The sequence below is a fragment of the Erithacus rubecula genome (genome assembly GCF_903797595.1).
Source record: "Erithacus rubecula genome assembly, contig: scaffold_90_arrow_ctg1, whole genome shotgun sequence".
NCBI classification, from domain to species: Eukaryota; Metazoa; Chordata; class Aves; order Passeriformes; family Muscicapidae; genus Erithacus; species Erithacus rubecula.
Genome location: NW_027635424.1, coordinates 654,286 through 668,844, shown reverse-complemented (window position 1 = coordinate 668,844; position 14,559 = coordinate 654,286). Strand labels below are relative to the sequence as shown.

Sequence of the window (14,559 nt, the reverse complement as noted above, 5' to 3'; positions counted from 1 at the left end):
GTGGGGGCGACTCCCATCACCAAGCCCCTCTCTCAAAAAGGCAAGCAAGGCGAAGCTGAGGCGAGGCCACACGCCCCACTGCACGTCCCCCGCAAGCCCTTCCGACACGGACACACTGGCAAAACAGGTCGGGAGCGGGGAACGAGGTGCAGCCACCTCGGCAGCCAAGCGAGCCATGCTCGGGGGGACTCTCGGGTAAGGGGACGGGGAAAGTCTCGGCAGGCTCAACACGACCCCGGCCACATCCAGCCCCGGCTGCCGGTCACTGCGCACTGGACCGGCAGCCCAAAAACTGCCGCACCCGACGAGCAGGCACCGGCCCCGGGTTAAGGCCAGGCAGCAAAAGGATGAGGCGCCGCCGCCTCGACCGCCACACCATCGCTGGAGGAGCAGCACGTGCCCGGCTCCCTTCTCCTTCACGAAACTGGCAACAGCCAGGCCCGGAGCGGGACACGCTTGCGAGCTTTGTTTCTTGACTCCCACCTCACCTGGCCTGGGCCAGGGAGCAGCTCACGTCACGTCTCGGCACAACCTTTCCCAGCAACTGGGTAGTACGGGAATCGGCGGTATTTCTCTCTGCTCTGGTCTCCGCACGCCCAGTCTCGCCCCCACCGCCTTACGGACACAGGCACTGGTCAACCTGCAGGGAAGCGGCCCGTAACCTTGCCTCCCATAATACGTACAGACAAGCCCGAGGCTGCGGACGGCCCCAAGAGAACGTATCGTACGTGACCGAGGGGGCGCAGCGGAGCACGCCACCTCTTACAATGAGGCAGCTGGAGGCAGCCAGAAACAGCAACCCCTTGGTGCACTTCCGTAACCGGTAAGACAACAGGTCTACCCAGCTAATGCCGAAATAAGACTTAAGTGCTGCCAGAGCGAGGTAGACCTGTTGTCCCCGTGACCAGTCGACTTCGCGGCACCCTCCCCGGCGGCCAGCCTGTCCCGTAGCCAGGTAGACCTGGTGTCCGCGGGCAGCTGAGGGAGTGAGCGATGCAGAAGTGAGTGTGGGAGCCGGGCTGCTGTCTATTCAGGCACAGGGAGAGGGCCCGAGAACACTGCCGGCTCCTCTCCAGAAACGGCTGGGGAAGTGAGGTGCGGCCAGGATGTCAGCGGAGCGGGTTGGGGTTGGGGCTGGGGCTGGGCCTGGGGCTGGGGCTGGGGCAGCGGCCAGCCGAGCTCAGCAGCAGCTGTCGGGGCGCGGAGCCGGCAGGGACAGGGGTGTTGCCCGATGCCCAAACAAAACACAAACTAACAGAGTTAGTTTATGCGGTGCTCTATTCAAGGGCCCGGGGAAACCTGTGGACTAGCGTCCACAATCAGGATCCCGCAGTTCCCCTTTTTCGTCAGGTTTTTATATCCTTTTTACAAAGTGGTCTACGTACAGAAGTACACATTCTTCAAGACAATACAGCTACATAAATCTTGTAGATATTATTCCTAAAAGTCATAAATTCTACATGTTTGTCTACTCAAAACTGTAGGCTACCCCCCTTTAATCCCCCTTGCTTGTCTTCCCACCACCAGAACCCTTTATCATTGATTATACATTAACCTTTATCGTTTATTGTTTCATCGTGTTTTGCATGCTCTACTAGATCCTTTAATTATTAGTTTGTAGTTCTTAGTACATTCCCAGGCCTGTTTCCCAGGCCTGTTTCCCAGGGCCTGCTTGTGAACTGCTGCTTTCTAAGCCTTAGCATAACTACTGCTATTACTATATCTACATTAGTTCTTTTTCTCGTTATTTCGGTATCAGGGGCACAGGTTGGGCACGTGGAGGGAACGGCTTTTGGGGAAGAGCAGGCGTGAGCAGGGGTGCACGGGGCCTGTGGGACGTGCAGGGCGCGGGGCGAAGGCGTGCTGGGTGGTCAGGCGGGCCAGGGCAAGGAAGCCGCTCGTGGGATGGACGAGACGCGGCGCTGCTGCTCAGCAGTAAGGGGGGCTGACGGCAGCAGGTCTACCCCGCAGCAGGGGAGCAGGCAACAGGTCTACCCTGTGGCAAGCCGGTGGGGGGGGGGCAGGCAACAGGTCTACCCCGTGGCAGGCCGATGGTGGGGGCAGGCAACAGGTCTACCCCGATGTTGTGTTCTCAATGTGCCACTTTTATCTGTCCAAGTCCTGGGTAGACACAAGGCATCTGTACTACTGACACAACTTGGGCTGGCCTTCTGTAAGCAGTTCATTCCTTCTCCCAAAAATCCCAAAGGATTTTTTGTCCAGACAGGTAACCCAGACCTGCCTCACCAGGTGTGGGGTCTTGCTGTGGTTGCTGTGCTTTTCCCTCAGTCTGCACAGTGGCATTTTGTCCTGTGTACTAATTCCAGACCACTGCTCAGGCCTGGAATTATTGCCTTCCTTCTTGCAATCTGCGCCCTGTGTGGTGGCTTATCTTAGGTGAACTTCCTTCTTTGGCAGTGCTTTGAGATGAGCTAACTTAAGTCCTGACAGAGGGATGGGTAGGGCAGCCCAAGACACAGCTGCACTGCAGTGGCAGCACCAGCCTCACCTGTGTTCCCTGCAGGTGCCAAAGATTGTGAGACACCTCTTTGAGTACTGTGAAGAGAAAAACACAACCGCTCACAGCTTTCACTCACTGCTTGCCCTGATGGTGAATAAGTGGCCTGGGCAGGTCATTGCAACAGCTCTGGAGGTTGCCCCAATATTCAGGTACTGGCCCTGAGAGCCCAGAGGGCTTGTTCCCTGATGGGAGAGGCACCTGAGATTCTCTGGCTGCCAGACCCAAGGAACACTGCAGGGCCCCAAAAGGGAGCAGGGCCCTCCATGCTACCACGCTTGTCAGCCCAGGCCCACAGCAGCCAAAGCTGGCCAGGCAGCCCAGAGCCAGCTCGCTGCTCCCAGCCCCGTGGGGAACACCCTGTCAGCTGTGCCCACCTGCCCGGGCAGGGTCCCTGGGCACCCAAGCCCTGCAGGGCTGGCCCAGGCTGTGCTGCAGTGGCCGGGGCAGCCCTGCTGACAGTGCTCTGCCTTGCAGTGACAAAGTCTGTCTGTGGAAGGTGATGTTCTCTGTGCGCCAGGCTCTGGAGGAGGTTTTGAAGGAGCTGAATATCCAACTGCAGGACTGGCATAACAACATCTTAAGTTGTCATCAGTACACCTGCCTTGCTTTCTTGAGTGTGAGTCAGCAGGAACAGCCCATGTGTCCTTGTCCTCAGATGCTGCTGGGAAGCCAGATCTGTGCCAGGGGAGCCCTGTCAGATCTGCCTGGGCATACTACTGCTTCCTTCCAGATGTTGGTCTCTGATGATATACAAGAGGAGGAATTGGATCCATTGTACAAAGTCTCGAGATTTCTGAGGTATTCAGGAATAGAAACGGTCGCTCTGGTGCTCAGGGCCCTGGTGATGCTGTCGGAGAGAGCCGAGACGGTGAGCAGGCTGCTGTCAGGGAGAGACATGTGGCACCTGGAGTCTGAGGTCTCAGGGAAGGTGCTGGTTTGGCCTGGGCTGTGAGTCAGGTGCTGGGGTGAGCGCTCCAAATGCCTTGCCTGCCATGGTGAGGCCTGGTGGCTGCCTGGAAATTGACCAGGCAATGAAATTCTCACAGAATGGAAACTGTCTTTCATACAGGCAAGAAGAATGAAGAGTCTCCTGCAAGATTTGCTGCGATTTCTATGGCATGAGTCTTGGGAGATTTCAGTGATGGCCCTGGAAATCTTCCACAATGTGCTAGAGCAGTTGGAGAAGAGAGAGGCCAGCTCCACGGCCGTGATGATGGTGCATAGTCTCTTGCACCTCTTTGATGCGGTAAGGCTGATGTGGGAGCCTGAGCCCCACAGCGGGACCCTGGGCAATGCCAGCTGCCCTGCAGCCCAGCCCTGGGACAGCACTGGGAGCAGGTCCCGCTCCCCTGGGCTCTCCTGGGATGGGTTCTGGGCCTTGGAGCCCAGAGCTGCTGCTGCCCGCTCTGGGCTGGGACCCGCAGCATCGCCCCTCGCCTCAGCCAGCTCAGCTCAGCCCCTGCTGGCCGCAGGCAGGGAGCTGCTGTGTGCGAAGCTCAGCTTTCCTCCTTCACCAGGAGGAAGAGTGTGTATGGGAGCGCTCCATCTGCCTCTTCAGAGACCTGATGGGCAAGACAGTGTGGAGGGACAAGAAGGCCATGAAGAGAAATGCCTGGAAGGCCCTGGTCCGGCTCGTCCTTCACATGAGTGACCAGGCCTCCAGTGTGGCCAAGGTACAGATGTCCAGGCTGGGCAGTGACCCAGAGAGGGGCTGCTGACACCCCCAGGGGATCCCGGGCATTGGGGTGAGGGCTGCTGGCGGCGGGCAGCATTCCCCATGGGCAGCCCCTGGGAAACAGGGCCCACAGGGCAGGAACAGCCATTTCCAACCCCTGCCCTACCTGCCCCAGCAGGGCTCAGCAGCAGCCCGGCACAACCAAGGCCTGGACACGTGTGTCACCCTGGGCTTCTCAGCTGTCCCCACCGGTATCCCTGCAGGGTTTCGCACCTCAATCCCTGCTCCCCCTGGCTGTCCCCAAGAGACACCCAGGACAATTTTGCAAGGGCAGGTCCCAGATTTCTAGGGGCACGGTCATGCCTGGAGCAAAGCCCAGGTGCCCTTCCACAGGCCCTGGTGCCATCTCCCAGCTTCTGTCCTGCAGGCCTCCAAGGAAGCCTGCAGGCTTCTGTGAGAGTCCGTCTGAGCCTCTCGTCTGTTTCTGCCCAACAACCCTCGCCTGAGGCCTGCGCTGGCCAGGGATGGGAGGAACGCCAAGTGACTGTTACACAGGTGATGCCTACCAGGACTGGTTTCTCATGACAACTAGTCACGGGGCGCTGACTCAACAAAGCTCCCACAGATGGAAGAACAATGGACTGGTCAGTATGGGCTGCCCTGCGTGTGTTCATAACAACAAAGATGGTTTGGTGTGCCTTGAAGCGTCCTGTTTCCACTTGTTCCTCACGGTAACAATCTCCACATACAATAGTCCATAAATCTTCTCACCTTTTGGCCAGAAGCCACTCGCTTTGGGAAAGGACTATAAAAGTGACTTTCTCAGAGGAGACCCTGGAGATCTCCCCAGATGGCAACAGACATCAATTGGCTGGCTCCACGAGGATTTGTCTGCCCGTCTTGGTAGCTATAATCCCAACCCCCCTTTCTCTCTCTCTCTTTCTCTCTCTCTGTCCTACTATCGCATTTTGGTTGGCACTAAATAAAGTGCATTTCTGTAAAAGCAAACTGGTTTTGTCCCCTGCTGTGTCTTTTGCGCTCTAAGATCCATAAAAGAACCAGTCGCGACTCGCTCTTGAATTGGGCGGACCGTGACAATAGGGAATGCCTGGGAGTAACTGGGCTCATCCTGGGAGTGCCTGTGTCACCACCCGAGGTGTCCCCTTAGACCTGAGATCACCTCAGGAGGACATAAAGGTGGTCTGCAACCCAGCTCTTTCTGATGCCCACTGATGAGAGACTGCAGGAGGCTGTTCTTAGAGGTTTTCATGGTTGTTCATAGTTTCTTATCTCAGGAATGCTTTGTCCAGTGAACAGCAGTCTGCTTGCCAGACTTCCAGGGCAGAATCTGCCTGGCTGAGGCAGGACTTTTTATACTATAAATTACATACTAGGTATATGCAATGAACTCCCACTTCAATCTTACAACATGATCCAGCTTTATTCCCATCCAATCAAAGGATGCCAAGGTGGCACGCCAACAAGGATAGCATGGAGAACAAAGAGGAAGAAGCATACCATTCCCCAACTCCTCCATCTTGACCACGAGCCCCTTAATATAAACATTATAGAAATCTACCTATTCTACATTCTAACAGTCTAGATTACACTAAATTATTTATTTTTGCACTTGGTATTTCTTCTCTCAATGGTGGTAAATTGTTGATAGGAGCTAAATCCAGCCCCTGAGACACTTGGGTATCATTCAGTGGTCTTTGGAAACCCCGCCAGGCGGGTCTTAAATCTCCCATGGAAGCCAAAGGAATAGTCTGGTCTCCCACACTGAAGAAACTGGAAGCACACGCGGGGAGCAACTGGGCTCATGCTGGGAGCAGGCACTGGCGGCACTGGGAGCCCAGAACCCCTTTCCCGGCCGTGCTGCCCCTCCTGCCCCAGCACCCCCCGCCAGGGTCCCAGCAATGCCAGGGGTCCCCCCCCTGTCGGGCTCCCAGCTTTGGGGTTCTGGGGCTCTCCTGTCTCTGCTCTCCCGCTCAGGGAAGCCGCGCCTCTCCCGGGGCTCCCCAAAACCTCTGTCCCCCCGCCGATCCTGCGCAGTCCCCATGTGGCCCCGGCAGAGCTCGCAGGGCCCGGCCCGGGAAGCCCAACCCCCACCGCGGGGGGACCCGCATCCCCCTGCCCCCTGCTGGGGCTCTGCCGCCACCGAGACCCCCAAAAACACCTCCCGGGGACCCCCCGATGTCCCCCCGAGGGCCATCTGTGCCTCTGCAGCCCGGCAAGATCCAAACATCCCCTCAAAAAATCCCCAAACCCAGGGACCCCACAGGAATATTTGGGGCGAGCTCTCCCTCCCCGGCCAACTGTGGGATGGGGGGCGATGGTCTCGGGGGGGCTGCGAGTTGAGGCAGCTCCCTGCTCGCGCTCAAATCGCTCCTTGTCTCCTCCTGCTCCTGCTGCTGTTGTGCCTCTTCCTCCCTCCCTTCTCCTCCTTCCCTGTTCCGAACCCTGAACTGGGAGGGGATGGGTGAAGGGAAGGGCAAAAACTGTGAGGGGAAATGGGCAGGGTCAAGGAAAGGGCAAGAACTGTGAGGGGAAATGGACGGGACTAAAGGGCCTCTTAGTCCAAAGATGGCCTGGTTAGGACTAAAATCACCCAAAAGCCCCTCAAATACAGCCTAAATGCACCAGGTTTGGCGTAAAATCAACCAAAAAGACATCAACTTCATACAAATGGAGTCCAAAATCATCCAAATTGGCATAACATTTTTCAAAAGGGGTGTAAAATCAAGCCAAAAACTGCCCAGTTAGGTAGGAAATCACCCAAATGGGCCTAAAAATCTTTGGGACCAAGACTGAGACCAACACCAGAACTGGAGCCAGCACAAGGAATGACACGGAAATCAGGATGGAGATGGAGACTGTGGGGAAGGAATCCCCAAATGCAAGTTATTCCCTACAAGGTGTCTATCCAGCAGTTGCTGCTGTTGATGTGTGCCTGCCCAGTTGACTATAATTGATGTTTGTTTGGCTCTTTATTGTTAATGTTTTATGCCTTTGCAAATTGTTAATGCTCCCAACTGTTTGTCCTTTCCCCTGTCCCAGGATCTACTCTTGGATCCATGCCCACCTTCACTGCCCCTCCAAAATGGCGTGACAGCAAGTGCTCATGGGATAGCATTCAGTGCTAAAAACCCCTAAAAACAACGAGCCACTATAACATCTGAATCTAAAAAACGGCACTCCCAGGTTGAGAAAACAGTGAAGAAGCTGAAATCACCCACCTGAGCTTTTTCCCCTTGTCGCCATAGCGTGAACAGCACTCGGCCAGCATGACACCAAATGTCTGCCCAGGGACTCTCCCAAGGATGGGAGCCACGGCTCTGCTGCACAACAAAGCTAAACTCATCCTTCTCCTCCTCTGCATTGTCCATGGAAGCAGCAGCGCTGTGCACGATGCCTCAGGCCCCACCCTTAGCTGATTTTCAATCAAGGCCTTGAAAAAGGAGCTGATCTCCTGGCCCACTCATTACAGAGACCAAGACTGGGAACAGAACTGACACCAGAACTGAGACCAGCACTGCACCAGCATTGGAACTGAGACTGGGACACAGATTGAGACTGAAACCAGCCCCAGAATTTGCACTGGGACCAAGATTTAGACCAGCACTGACACTGGGACGGGCACCAGGAGAGATCCAGGGCTGCTCTGGGACTGGGACCGGCACCAGAACTCTGGAACTGAGACTGAGAGTGGCACCAGCACAAAGACTGGCACCGGTACAAAAACCCAAACTGGCACTGCTCCCACACCAGAATCAAGACTGGGTGCACTCTGGGAAAAACACCAGCACCAGTACCAGTGCTGCAACTGGGACCGCTCTAAACCGAGACCAAGACCGTCATTGAGTCCAAGACTGAAAACAGAACCAGCACTGGGACCGAGACTGGCACCGCTGTTGGACCCAGACTGAGACCAGCACTGTGGAAGCTGAGACAGAGAGTGCTGTGGATTTAATTGGCATTTGCAGTTTGATAACCAGGTTGCCTTGGCAAGAACAAACAGAGCTTTAATGATTACAAAAAGACTGGATCAAGACTGGTGACAGGAAAGAAGATTGAACTAAATAAGGAGAAATGTAATGTTTGTCGGGGTGATGTTTAACCCAATAAATGTATTAAACAATTAGTGCCTTCCTAAAAATGGTGCATAAGCAAATGTAGCTCACAATAAATTTGGATTCTGATCACGAGTCAGTGGTCCCTGTCACTGAATCATTGAAAAAATCCCCTGGGACCAGCACCAAGAAAAGGGATCGATACCAAGACTGGGACCAGAACCAACAGCAGAACTGAGAGTGGCACCTCTTCAAGACAGGCACTGAGACTCGGACTGAAACTGAAACTGTCCCCAGAACTGGCACTGGGACCAAGACTGAGACCATGACAGACACTGGAACTGGCACTGGGAACACTCCAGGACTGCTCTGGGACTGGGAACAGCACCGGTACAGGGAGACCTCTGGAATTAAGACTGAGAGCGGAACCGGCAGCAGAACTGAGACTGGCACGCTCCAGGACTGGGCCTGAGGCTGAGATTAGCACTGGGAGCACACTGGGATCAACACTGGCACTGGCACCACCACTGGGACTGAAACCATTCCAAAACCAAGACTGAGACTGAAACTAGAAACAGCACTGGCACCGAGACTGGCACCAGCATATGACTAAGACTGAGACCAAGGCCAGGGAGGCTATGGGATCGAGATTCAGACCAGGACAGGAATCAGAACCAGGACCACTCCAAGACTGCTCCAAACGGAGACTGAGACAGGTATCAGGATGGAGATAGACACCGGGAGCGCTTCGGTACCTCTGCATTCACTGTGGTGAGTTTTGGCTGTGGCCCCACACGGGACTGGGCAGGACTAGGAGGGACCCCTGGGTAGGGTAGGACCACCTCGGTCCGCATTGTTCTGGTGCAGCCATCCCGGTCCATATGGTCCCAGTTTGTACAATCCCAGTCCTTGTGACCCCAGTTTGTTCAATCCCAGTCCATGTGATCCCAGTTTATACAATTCCAGTCTGCATGGCCCTGATCCATCTGGTCCCAGTTTGTGCAGTCCCAGCCTGGGGGATCCCAGTCCACGTGATCCCAGCCCCCATGATCCCAGTCTGCATGGTCCTGAATGGCTCACACTGCCAGGGTCTGCAATTCCAGTTCCCAGCCCAGGAAAAGATGTTCCTGCCCTTAAAGGCAAAACTCTTCAGAAGGGGCCAAAAGCCAAGTACAGCAAGATATTACAGGGACATTTCACTGCCAGCCTTCAGACTGTCACCCATGGCTGTAGCAGCTCCTGCACTGGGAATTAAATCAGGGCAGGGTCTTTGGTGGGAGCTGCCCTGGGTCAAGGGAGACCCTGAGAGAGAAACAGAGCAGGCAGAGAGAGGCAGGAGAGAAAGGAGGACATAAACACAATCAGCTGAGAATGTGCCACTGAAAAAAGAACTGGAAGTAACTGAAAGAATTTGACAGAAATCATGAATTGTTGAAGTTTTATTTGCTATCAAATACATCCTCCCCAGCCAGCCCCACACAATCCCAATCTCACCAGTCCAAATTTGGATCCCACTTCACCCAGTCTCCTTCCAACCACTTCTCACCCTGGTGGCTCTGGAATCCAGTAAGGTTCATGTGGCATTGAGTTGTTTTTAGGAGACAACAATGCACTTTGAAGTTGGATTCATCCTTTTGAGTCAAAATTGAGGTGTTTTTACATGGATTTGGTAGGTTTTGATGTGACAGATCAATTCCTCTTGGCTTTTGGAGCACAAAGAGGTGGCGAAGAGAGAAAAACGAAGGCCAAAACAAAAGGATAACCAGGCAAGTGTCTTACCAACACAGATCCCAGGGAATGTGGGTCACCAGGGCTGTGCACAATGTGGGTCCTGCTGTGGGGGATGAAGTTGGAGCAGCACACGAAACTCTTCCTGCACTCGGCGCACTCGCAGGGCTTCCCTTACCGGTGCCTCTGTTGGTGTCTGGTCAAGCCTGAGGTTTGGGAGAAGCTCTTCCCACACTCATCACACATGTAGGGCCTCTCCCCAGTGTGGATGCGCCGGTGGCGGATGAGGTTGCAGTTTTGCCTAAAGCCCTTCCCACACTCAGGACACTCGTAGGGCCTCTCCTCCATGTGTGTCTGGTAGTGCTCGAGGAGCCTGGAACTGGTGGCAAACCCCTTCCCACACTTAGAACACTCGTAGGGCCTCTCCCCTGTGTGAAGAATTTGGTGATGGATTAGGCTGGAACGGTGCCTGTAGCCCTTCCCACAGGCCACACATTTGTATGGCCTCTCCCCAGTGTGGGTCCTCTGGTGGCGGATCAGGTTGGAGCTCCGTCTGAAGCTCATCCCACACTCCTCACACTCATGAGGCTTTTCCCCGGTATGGATGCGCTGGTGGTTGGTGAGGGTGTAGTTTTCCCTGAAACCCTTCCCGCAGTCAGGGCAGCGGAAGGGCCTCTCATCTGTGTGCGTGCACTGGTGCTTGAGGAGATGGCTGCTGGTCTGAAACCTCTTCCCACACTCCCCACACACATAAGGCCTCTCCCCAGTGTGGATCCTCTGGTGGCGGATCAGGCTGGACCTCCATCTCAAGCTCATCCCACACTCCGAGCACTTGTGGGGCTTCTCCCCATCACGAAGCTGCTCACGGACTACCAGGTCTGAGCTCTGGCTCCATCTCCGGCCGCCTGCCCGGCCTAGGCTGGGTCTTTCCTCCTCACATCCCCGTGGTCCGCGTTTGCAGCCCCTCCTGGTGCAGGATCTCCACGGCTTTTCCTCCCCATTGGATTCCTGCGCCGTGGAGCCGCTGCATACGGCCTCTTCCACGAGGTCCTGCCGTGGTGATTTGTCCTCCCTGGTCTCCGAGCTCAGCTCCTTGTCTGGGTGAGGAAGGACAAGGAGAGAATGGGATTTGTCTCCGTGCCAGAGGGAAGGGGAAGGAGATCCCCCCAACGCGTCCCCGGCAGGACGGCGTCAACAGCAGGGTGTCCTGCAGCTGGGGCCATGCTGGGCTGAGAAATGGAGCAGGATAGAGGGGGAAAAGGGCACTGACTTCCACCTCACCTGCCTGGGGCTCCTGGGCCATCTTCCTCTTCCTTGCAGCCTCCTCCTCCTCCATCAGGCCAAGGCAATGGGAAATCCTGGTTTGGGGAAAAACAAGGGATGAGCGCGTTTTGTTGGGGGTACCTCCTGCCCAAGTGTCCATCTCTAGATGTCCCCAAGCATCTGGGGTCCATCAAAACCTCCCAAACACCAACATTCAGCCCTGAAAATGCCTCCCAGGAGTTCCTGGGAATGGTCCCTCCCCTTTGGTGTTCGAGGATTCCCCCCTGTCCCAGCTGCTGGGGGTGACGCTTGTATTGCCTGCCCTCCTCAGGCTGCTGGGAGCCCCAGCAATCCGAAAAGCTCCCCCCTCCTCCCTCTTCCCCTTTAGGGATGCTGGGAGATTTTGGGGTCCCAGGGTCCTTCTCCCCTTATTCTCTGTTTTGGTGTGCAGGGGGTCCAAGGAGTTCTCCCTGCCGCTCTCCAGGATGTTGAGGGTCCCATGAATAGTGGCGCTCCCCCTCTCTGGGCTCCCCACTTTGGGGTCCTGGGGGACACAGGGCTCTGCTCCTCCAGGCTGCCTCTGCAGGCAGCTGCCACCGGGACCCCCAGTGTCCCCCCAAGGGGCATCATCTGCTCAGCTTTGCAGTTCTTAATTCTCCAAACATCCCTTAAAAAAATCACAACTCTGGGACTCCCTGGGATATCTGGGCTGAGCTCCCCCTCTCCAGTCCCCTGGGGGTCGATGGTCCCATGGATGGGGGACCTGTGAATTCAGGGAGGACTCAACCTCGTTCCTCTTTCTATTCTTGATCCTCCTTTGTTTTTTCTCTTCCATCCCTCCTTCTCTTCCCTGACTCCCCATCCCTCCCCTACTTCCATCCCTTCTCGCTCTCCTCCTTCATCCCTCCTCCTCCTCCCACAGCAGCAGTGACACCCTCGGTGCCCCATTCCCGCAGCCCTCGCAGCCCGCCAGAGGAGCAGGGATGGAACCGGGACAGGTCGGGATGGGCAGCGCGGGACTCTCGGCTGCTCCCACCCGCTGGGGCCGGGGGAACCCGGCCGGGGAAAAGGAGAGGGAAACTGGGAATCTGCAGATCCAAACTGGGGCTTGCTGGGAACGCTGGGGGGCAACTTCCAGCCCTTGGGGATCCTCTCAAGAGATCTGGGAACACAGAGAGGGGTGCAGGGTCCCAGAAATGGCATCACTGGGAGGGACTGGGCTGTACTGGGGTAACTGTAACCTTACTGGGGACACTGGGAGTGACTGGGAATGCATGAGAGCATGTTCAGGGCCACTGGGATCTACTGGGAGTGCGTGTGACCTTACTGGAGTGACTGGAACCTGCCTGGGAAAAACCAGGACCATGATGGGGAGAACTGCGACCATGCTGAGGGACACTGGGATTTAGTGGGAGCTACTACTCTGTACTGGGGGAACTGTATGACTGGGACCATGCTGGCAGGGATTGGGATCATCTATGGAGTGACTAGGACTATGCTAGGGGCAACCTGGAGGAACAGAGAGCAACTGGAACCATGCTCAGAAATACTGGATCATACTGGGTCATACTGGCAGCAACTGGGACTGCACTGAGGGTTACTGGGAGAGGCTGTGAGCAACTGGGATCAGTCTGGAAGCAGCTGAGGACAACTACGAGGGACTGGGAACATGCTCATGGAAACTGGGATACACTGGGAGCAACTGAAACCACGGCAAGGGGAAATGGGAGCAACTGGAACCACACTGGGTGATAATGGGAGCAGCTGTGCCCATGTCACAGTCATACTGGGATCCTACGGGGAACTAGCTGGAATCATACTGGGAGTGACTGGAATAGTACTGGAAATATCTGAGAATGACTGGGATCATAATGCAATCAGACTAGGAATGATGGAGAAGGGCTGGTCACAACTGGAACCATACTGGGATTGACTGGGAGTCACCCTGGGCATGACTGGAATAATACTGGGAGGATCTGGGAGTGACTGGGGTCATATTGGACATGACTGGAACCATACTGGGGGTGACCACAGGTCCTACTGGGATCATCCTGGGAGCCATTGGAATTACAGTGAATGGGAATGGAACCTGGCTGGGGGTTAATTGGAGCTACTGGGCCCATGATGGGAGGAAAATGTGGACACATTGGGATCAACTGGGATCAACTGGAACCATGCTGAGGGGACTGAGGCCAGAACAGGGAACATACTGGGAGCAACTAGGAATATAGGGACACTGACAGAAACTGGCTAGAGACAGCTGGAAGTAACTGGGAAAGACAGATCATTCTGAGCAAACAGGAACCTTATTGGGGCAACTGGGATATAATGAGAGTGTCTGTAACCATACTGGGGGGACTGGAACCAGGCTGGGGACAACTGGGAGATAGTGGGACAATGCTGAGAGAGACTGGGGCTATTCTAGGGATCATCCTGGGAGGAACTGGGAACAACTGGAACGATGCTGGCAGCAACTGGGATAATCCTGGAATCACAGAGAGAGCATCTGGGTCCATGCTGGGTGAGACTGGGATCACACTAAGGGTGATTTGAATCATACTGGGATGGACTGGGAGTGGCTGTGAACAACTGGAATCATGCTGAAAGCAACTGGGAAGAAGTGACAGTGACTGGCAGCATGCTGGAGGTGACAGGGATATACTGGGAGAGACAGGTAGTCACAGAGATTATACTGGAGGCTACTGGGGTCATGCTGGCATTGACAGGGGCAAACTGGAGGCCACTGCTATCATACTGGGAGTGACTGGGAGACTGGGACTATATTGGGGGCCACTGGGAGAGAACACACTGGATGAAAATGGGAGGAACTGGGAGCAACTGGGAACGTGCAAGGGGGAAGTTACATCATACTAGGGAATGACTGGGAGTGACTGGGCACAGTTTTGGAGTTCTGCATTCTCCAAACATTCCCCTCTCCATCAAAAAAAAAACCCAAAACAATGCTGAGAGGCGCTGGTACTATTGCAGGGAAAACTGGGATGAAACTGGGGGAAGTGAACCACATTGAAGTAACTGAGAGTTCCTGGGAATGACTACGAGATTGTTCAGGGCAACTGGGATTTACTGGGAGTGTCTGAGACCATAGGGGTGGTCACTGGGACGTAACTGGGAGAGACTGGGATCATGCTGGTGTAACTGGGGGCAAGTGTGAGTGACTGAGGCCCTGCTGGCAGAGACTGGACTCATACTGGGATAGTACTGGGAGTGACTGGGATTGTGCTAGGGGCAGCTGGGAGAACTGGGAACATACTGGACCAAAGTGGTGTTGGAAAACGTAT

The 14,559-nt window shown here is 55.3% G+C and overlaps 2 protein-coding genes across 3 annotated transcripts in view; both read right to left on the bottom strand.

Annotated features, from left to right (window-relative positions):
* The window catches only part of LOC306816839 (uncharacterized protein), a 47,903-nt gene extending 36,332 nt beyond the window's left edge, over positions 1 to 11,571 (bottom strand). Inside the window, exons 1-2 of one of the 2 annotated variants that reach the window (XM_079333290.1) lie at positions 11,279 to 11,571; positions 9,722 to 11,094 (exon numbers count right to left, since the gene is read on the bottom strand). In XM_079333290.1, the coding sequence (XP_079189416.1) occupies positions 10,172 to 11,094; positions 11,279 to 11,420 (1,065 nt within the window). In that variant the 5' untranslated portion in view covers positions 11,421 to 11,571 and the 3' untranslated portion in view covers positions 9,722 to 10,171. Of the gene's footprint in view, positions 1 to 9,721; positions 11,095 to 11,278 lie in introns of those variants that run through there. The other variant, XR_013777789.1, reaches the window with a different exon arrangement.
* LOC306816838 (IgGFc-binding protein-like) overlaps positions 1 to 14,559 on the bottom strand; it is a 156,519-nt gene that overhangs the window by 91,782 nt on the left and 50,178 nt on the right. The window lies entirely within an intron of this gene.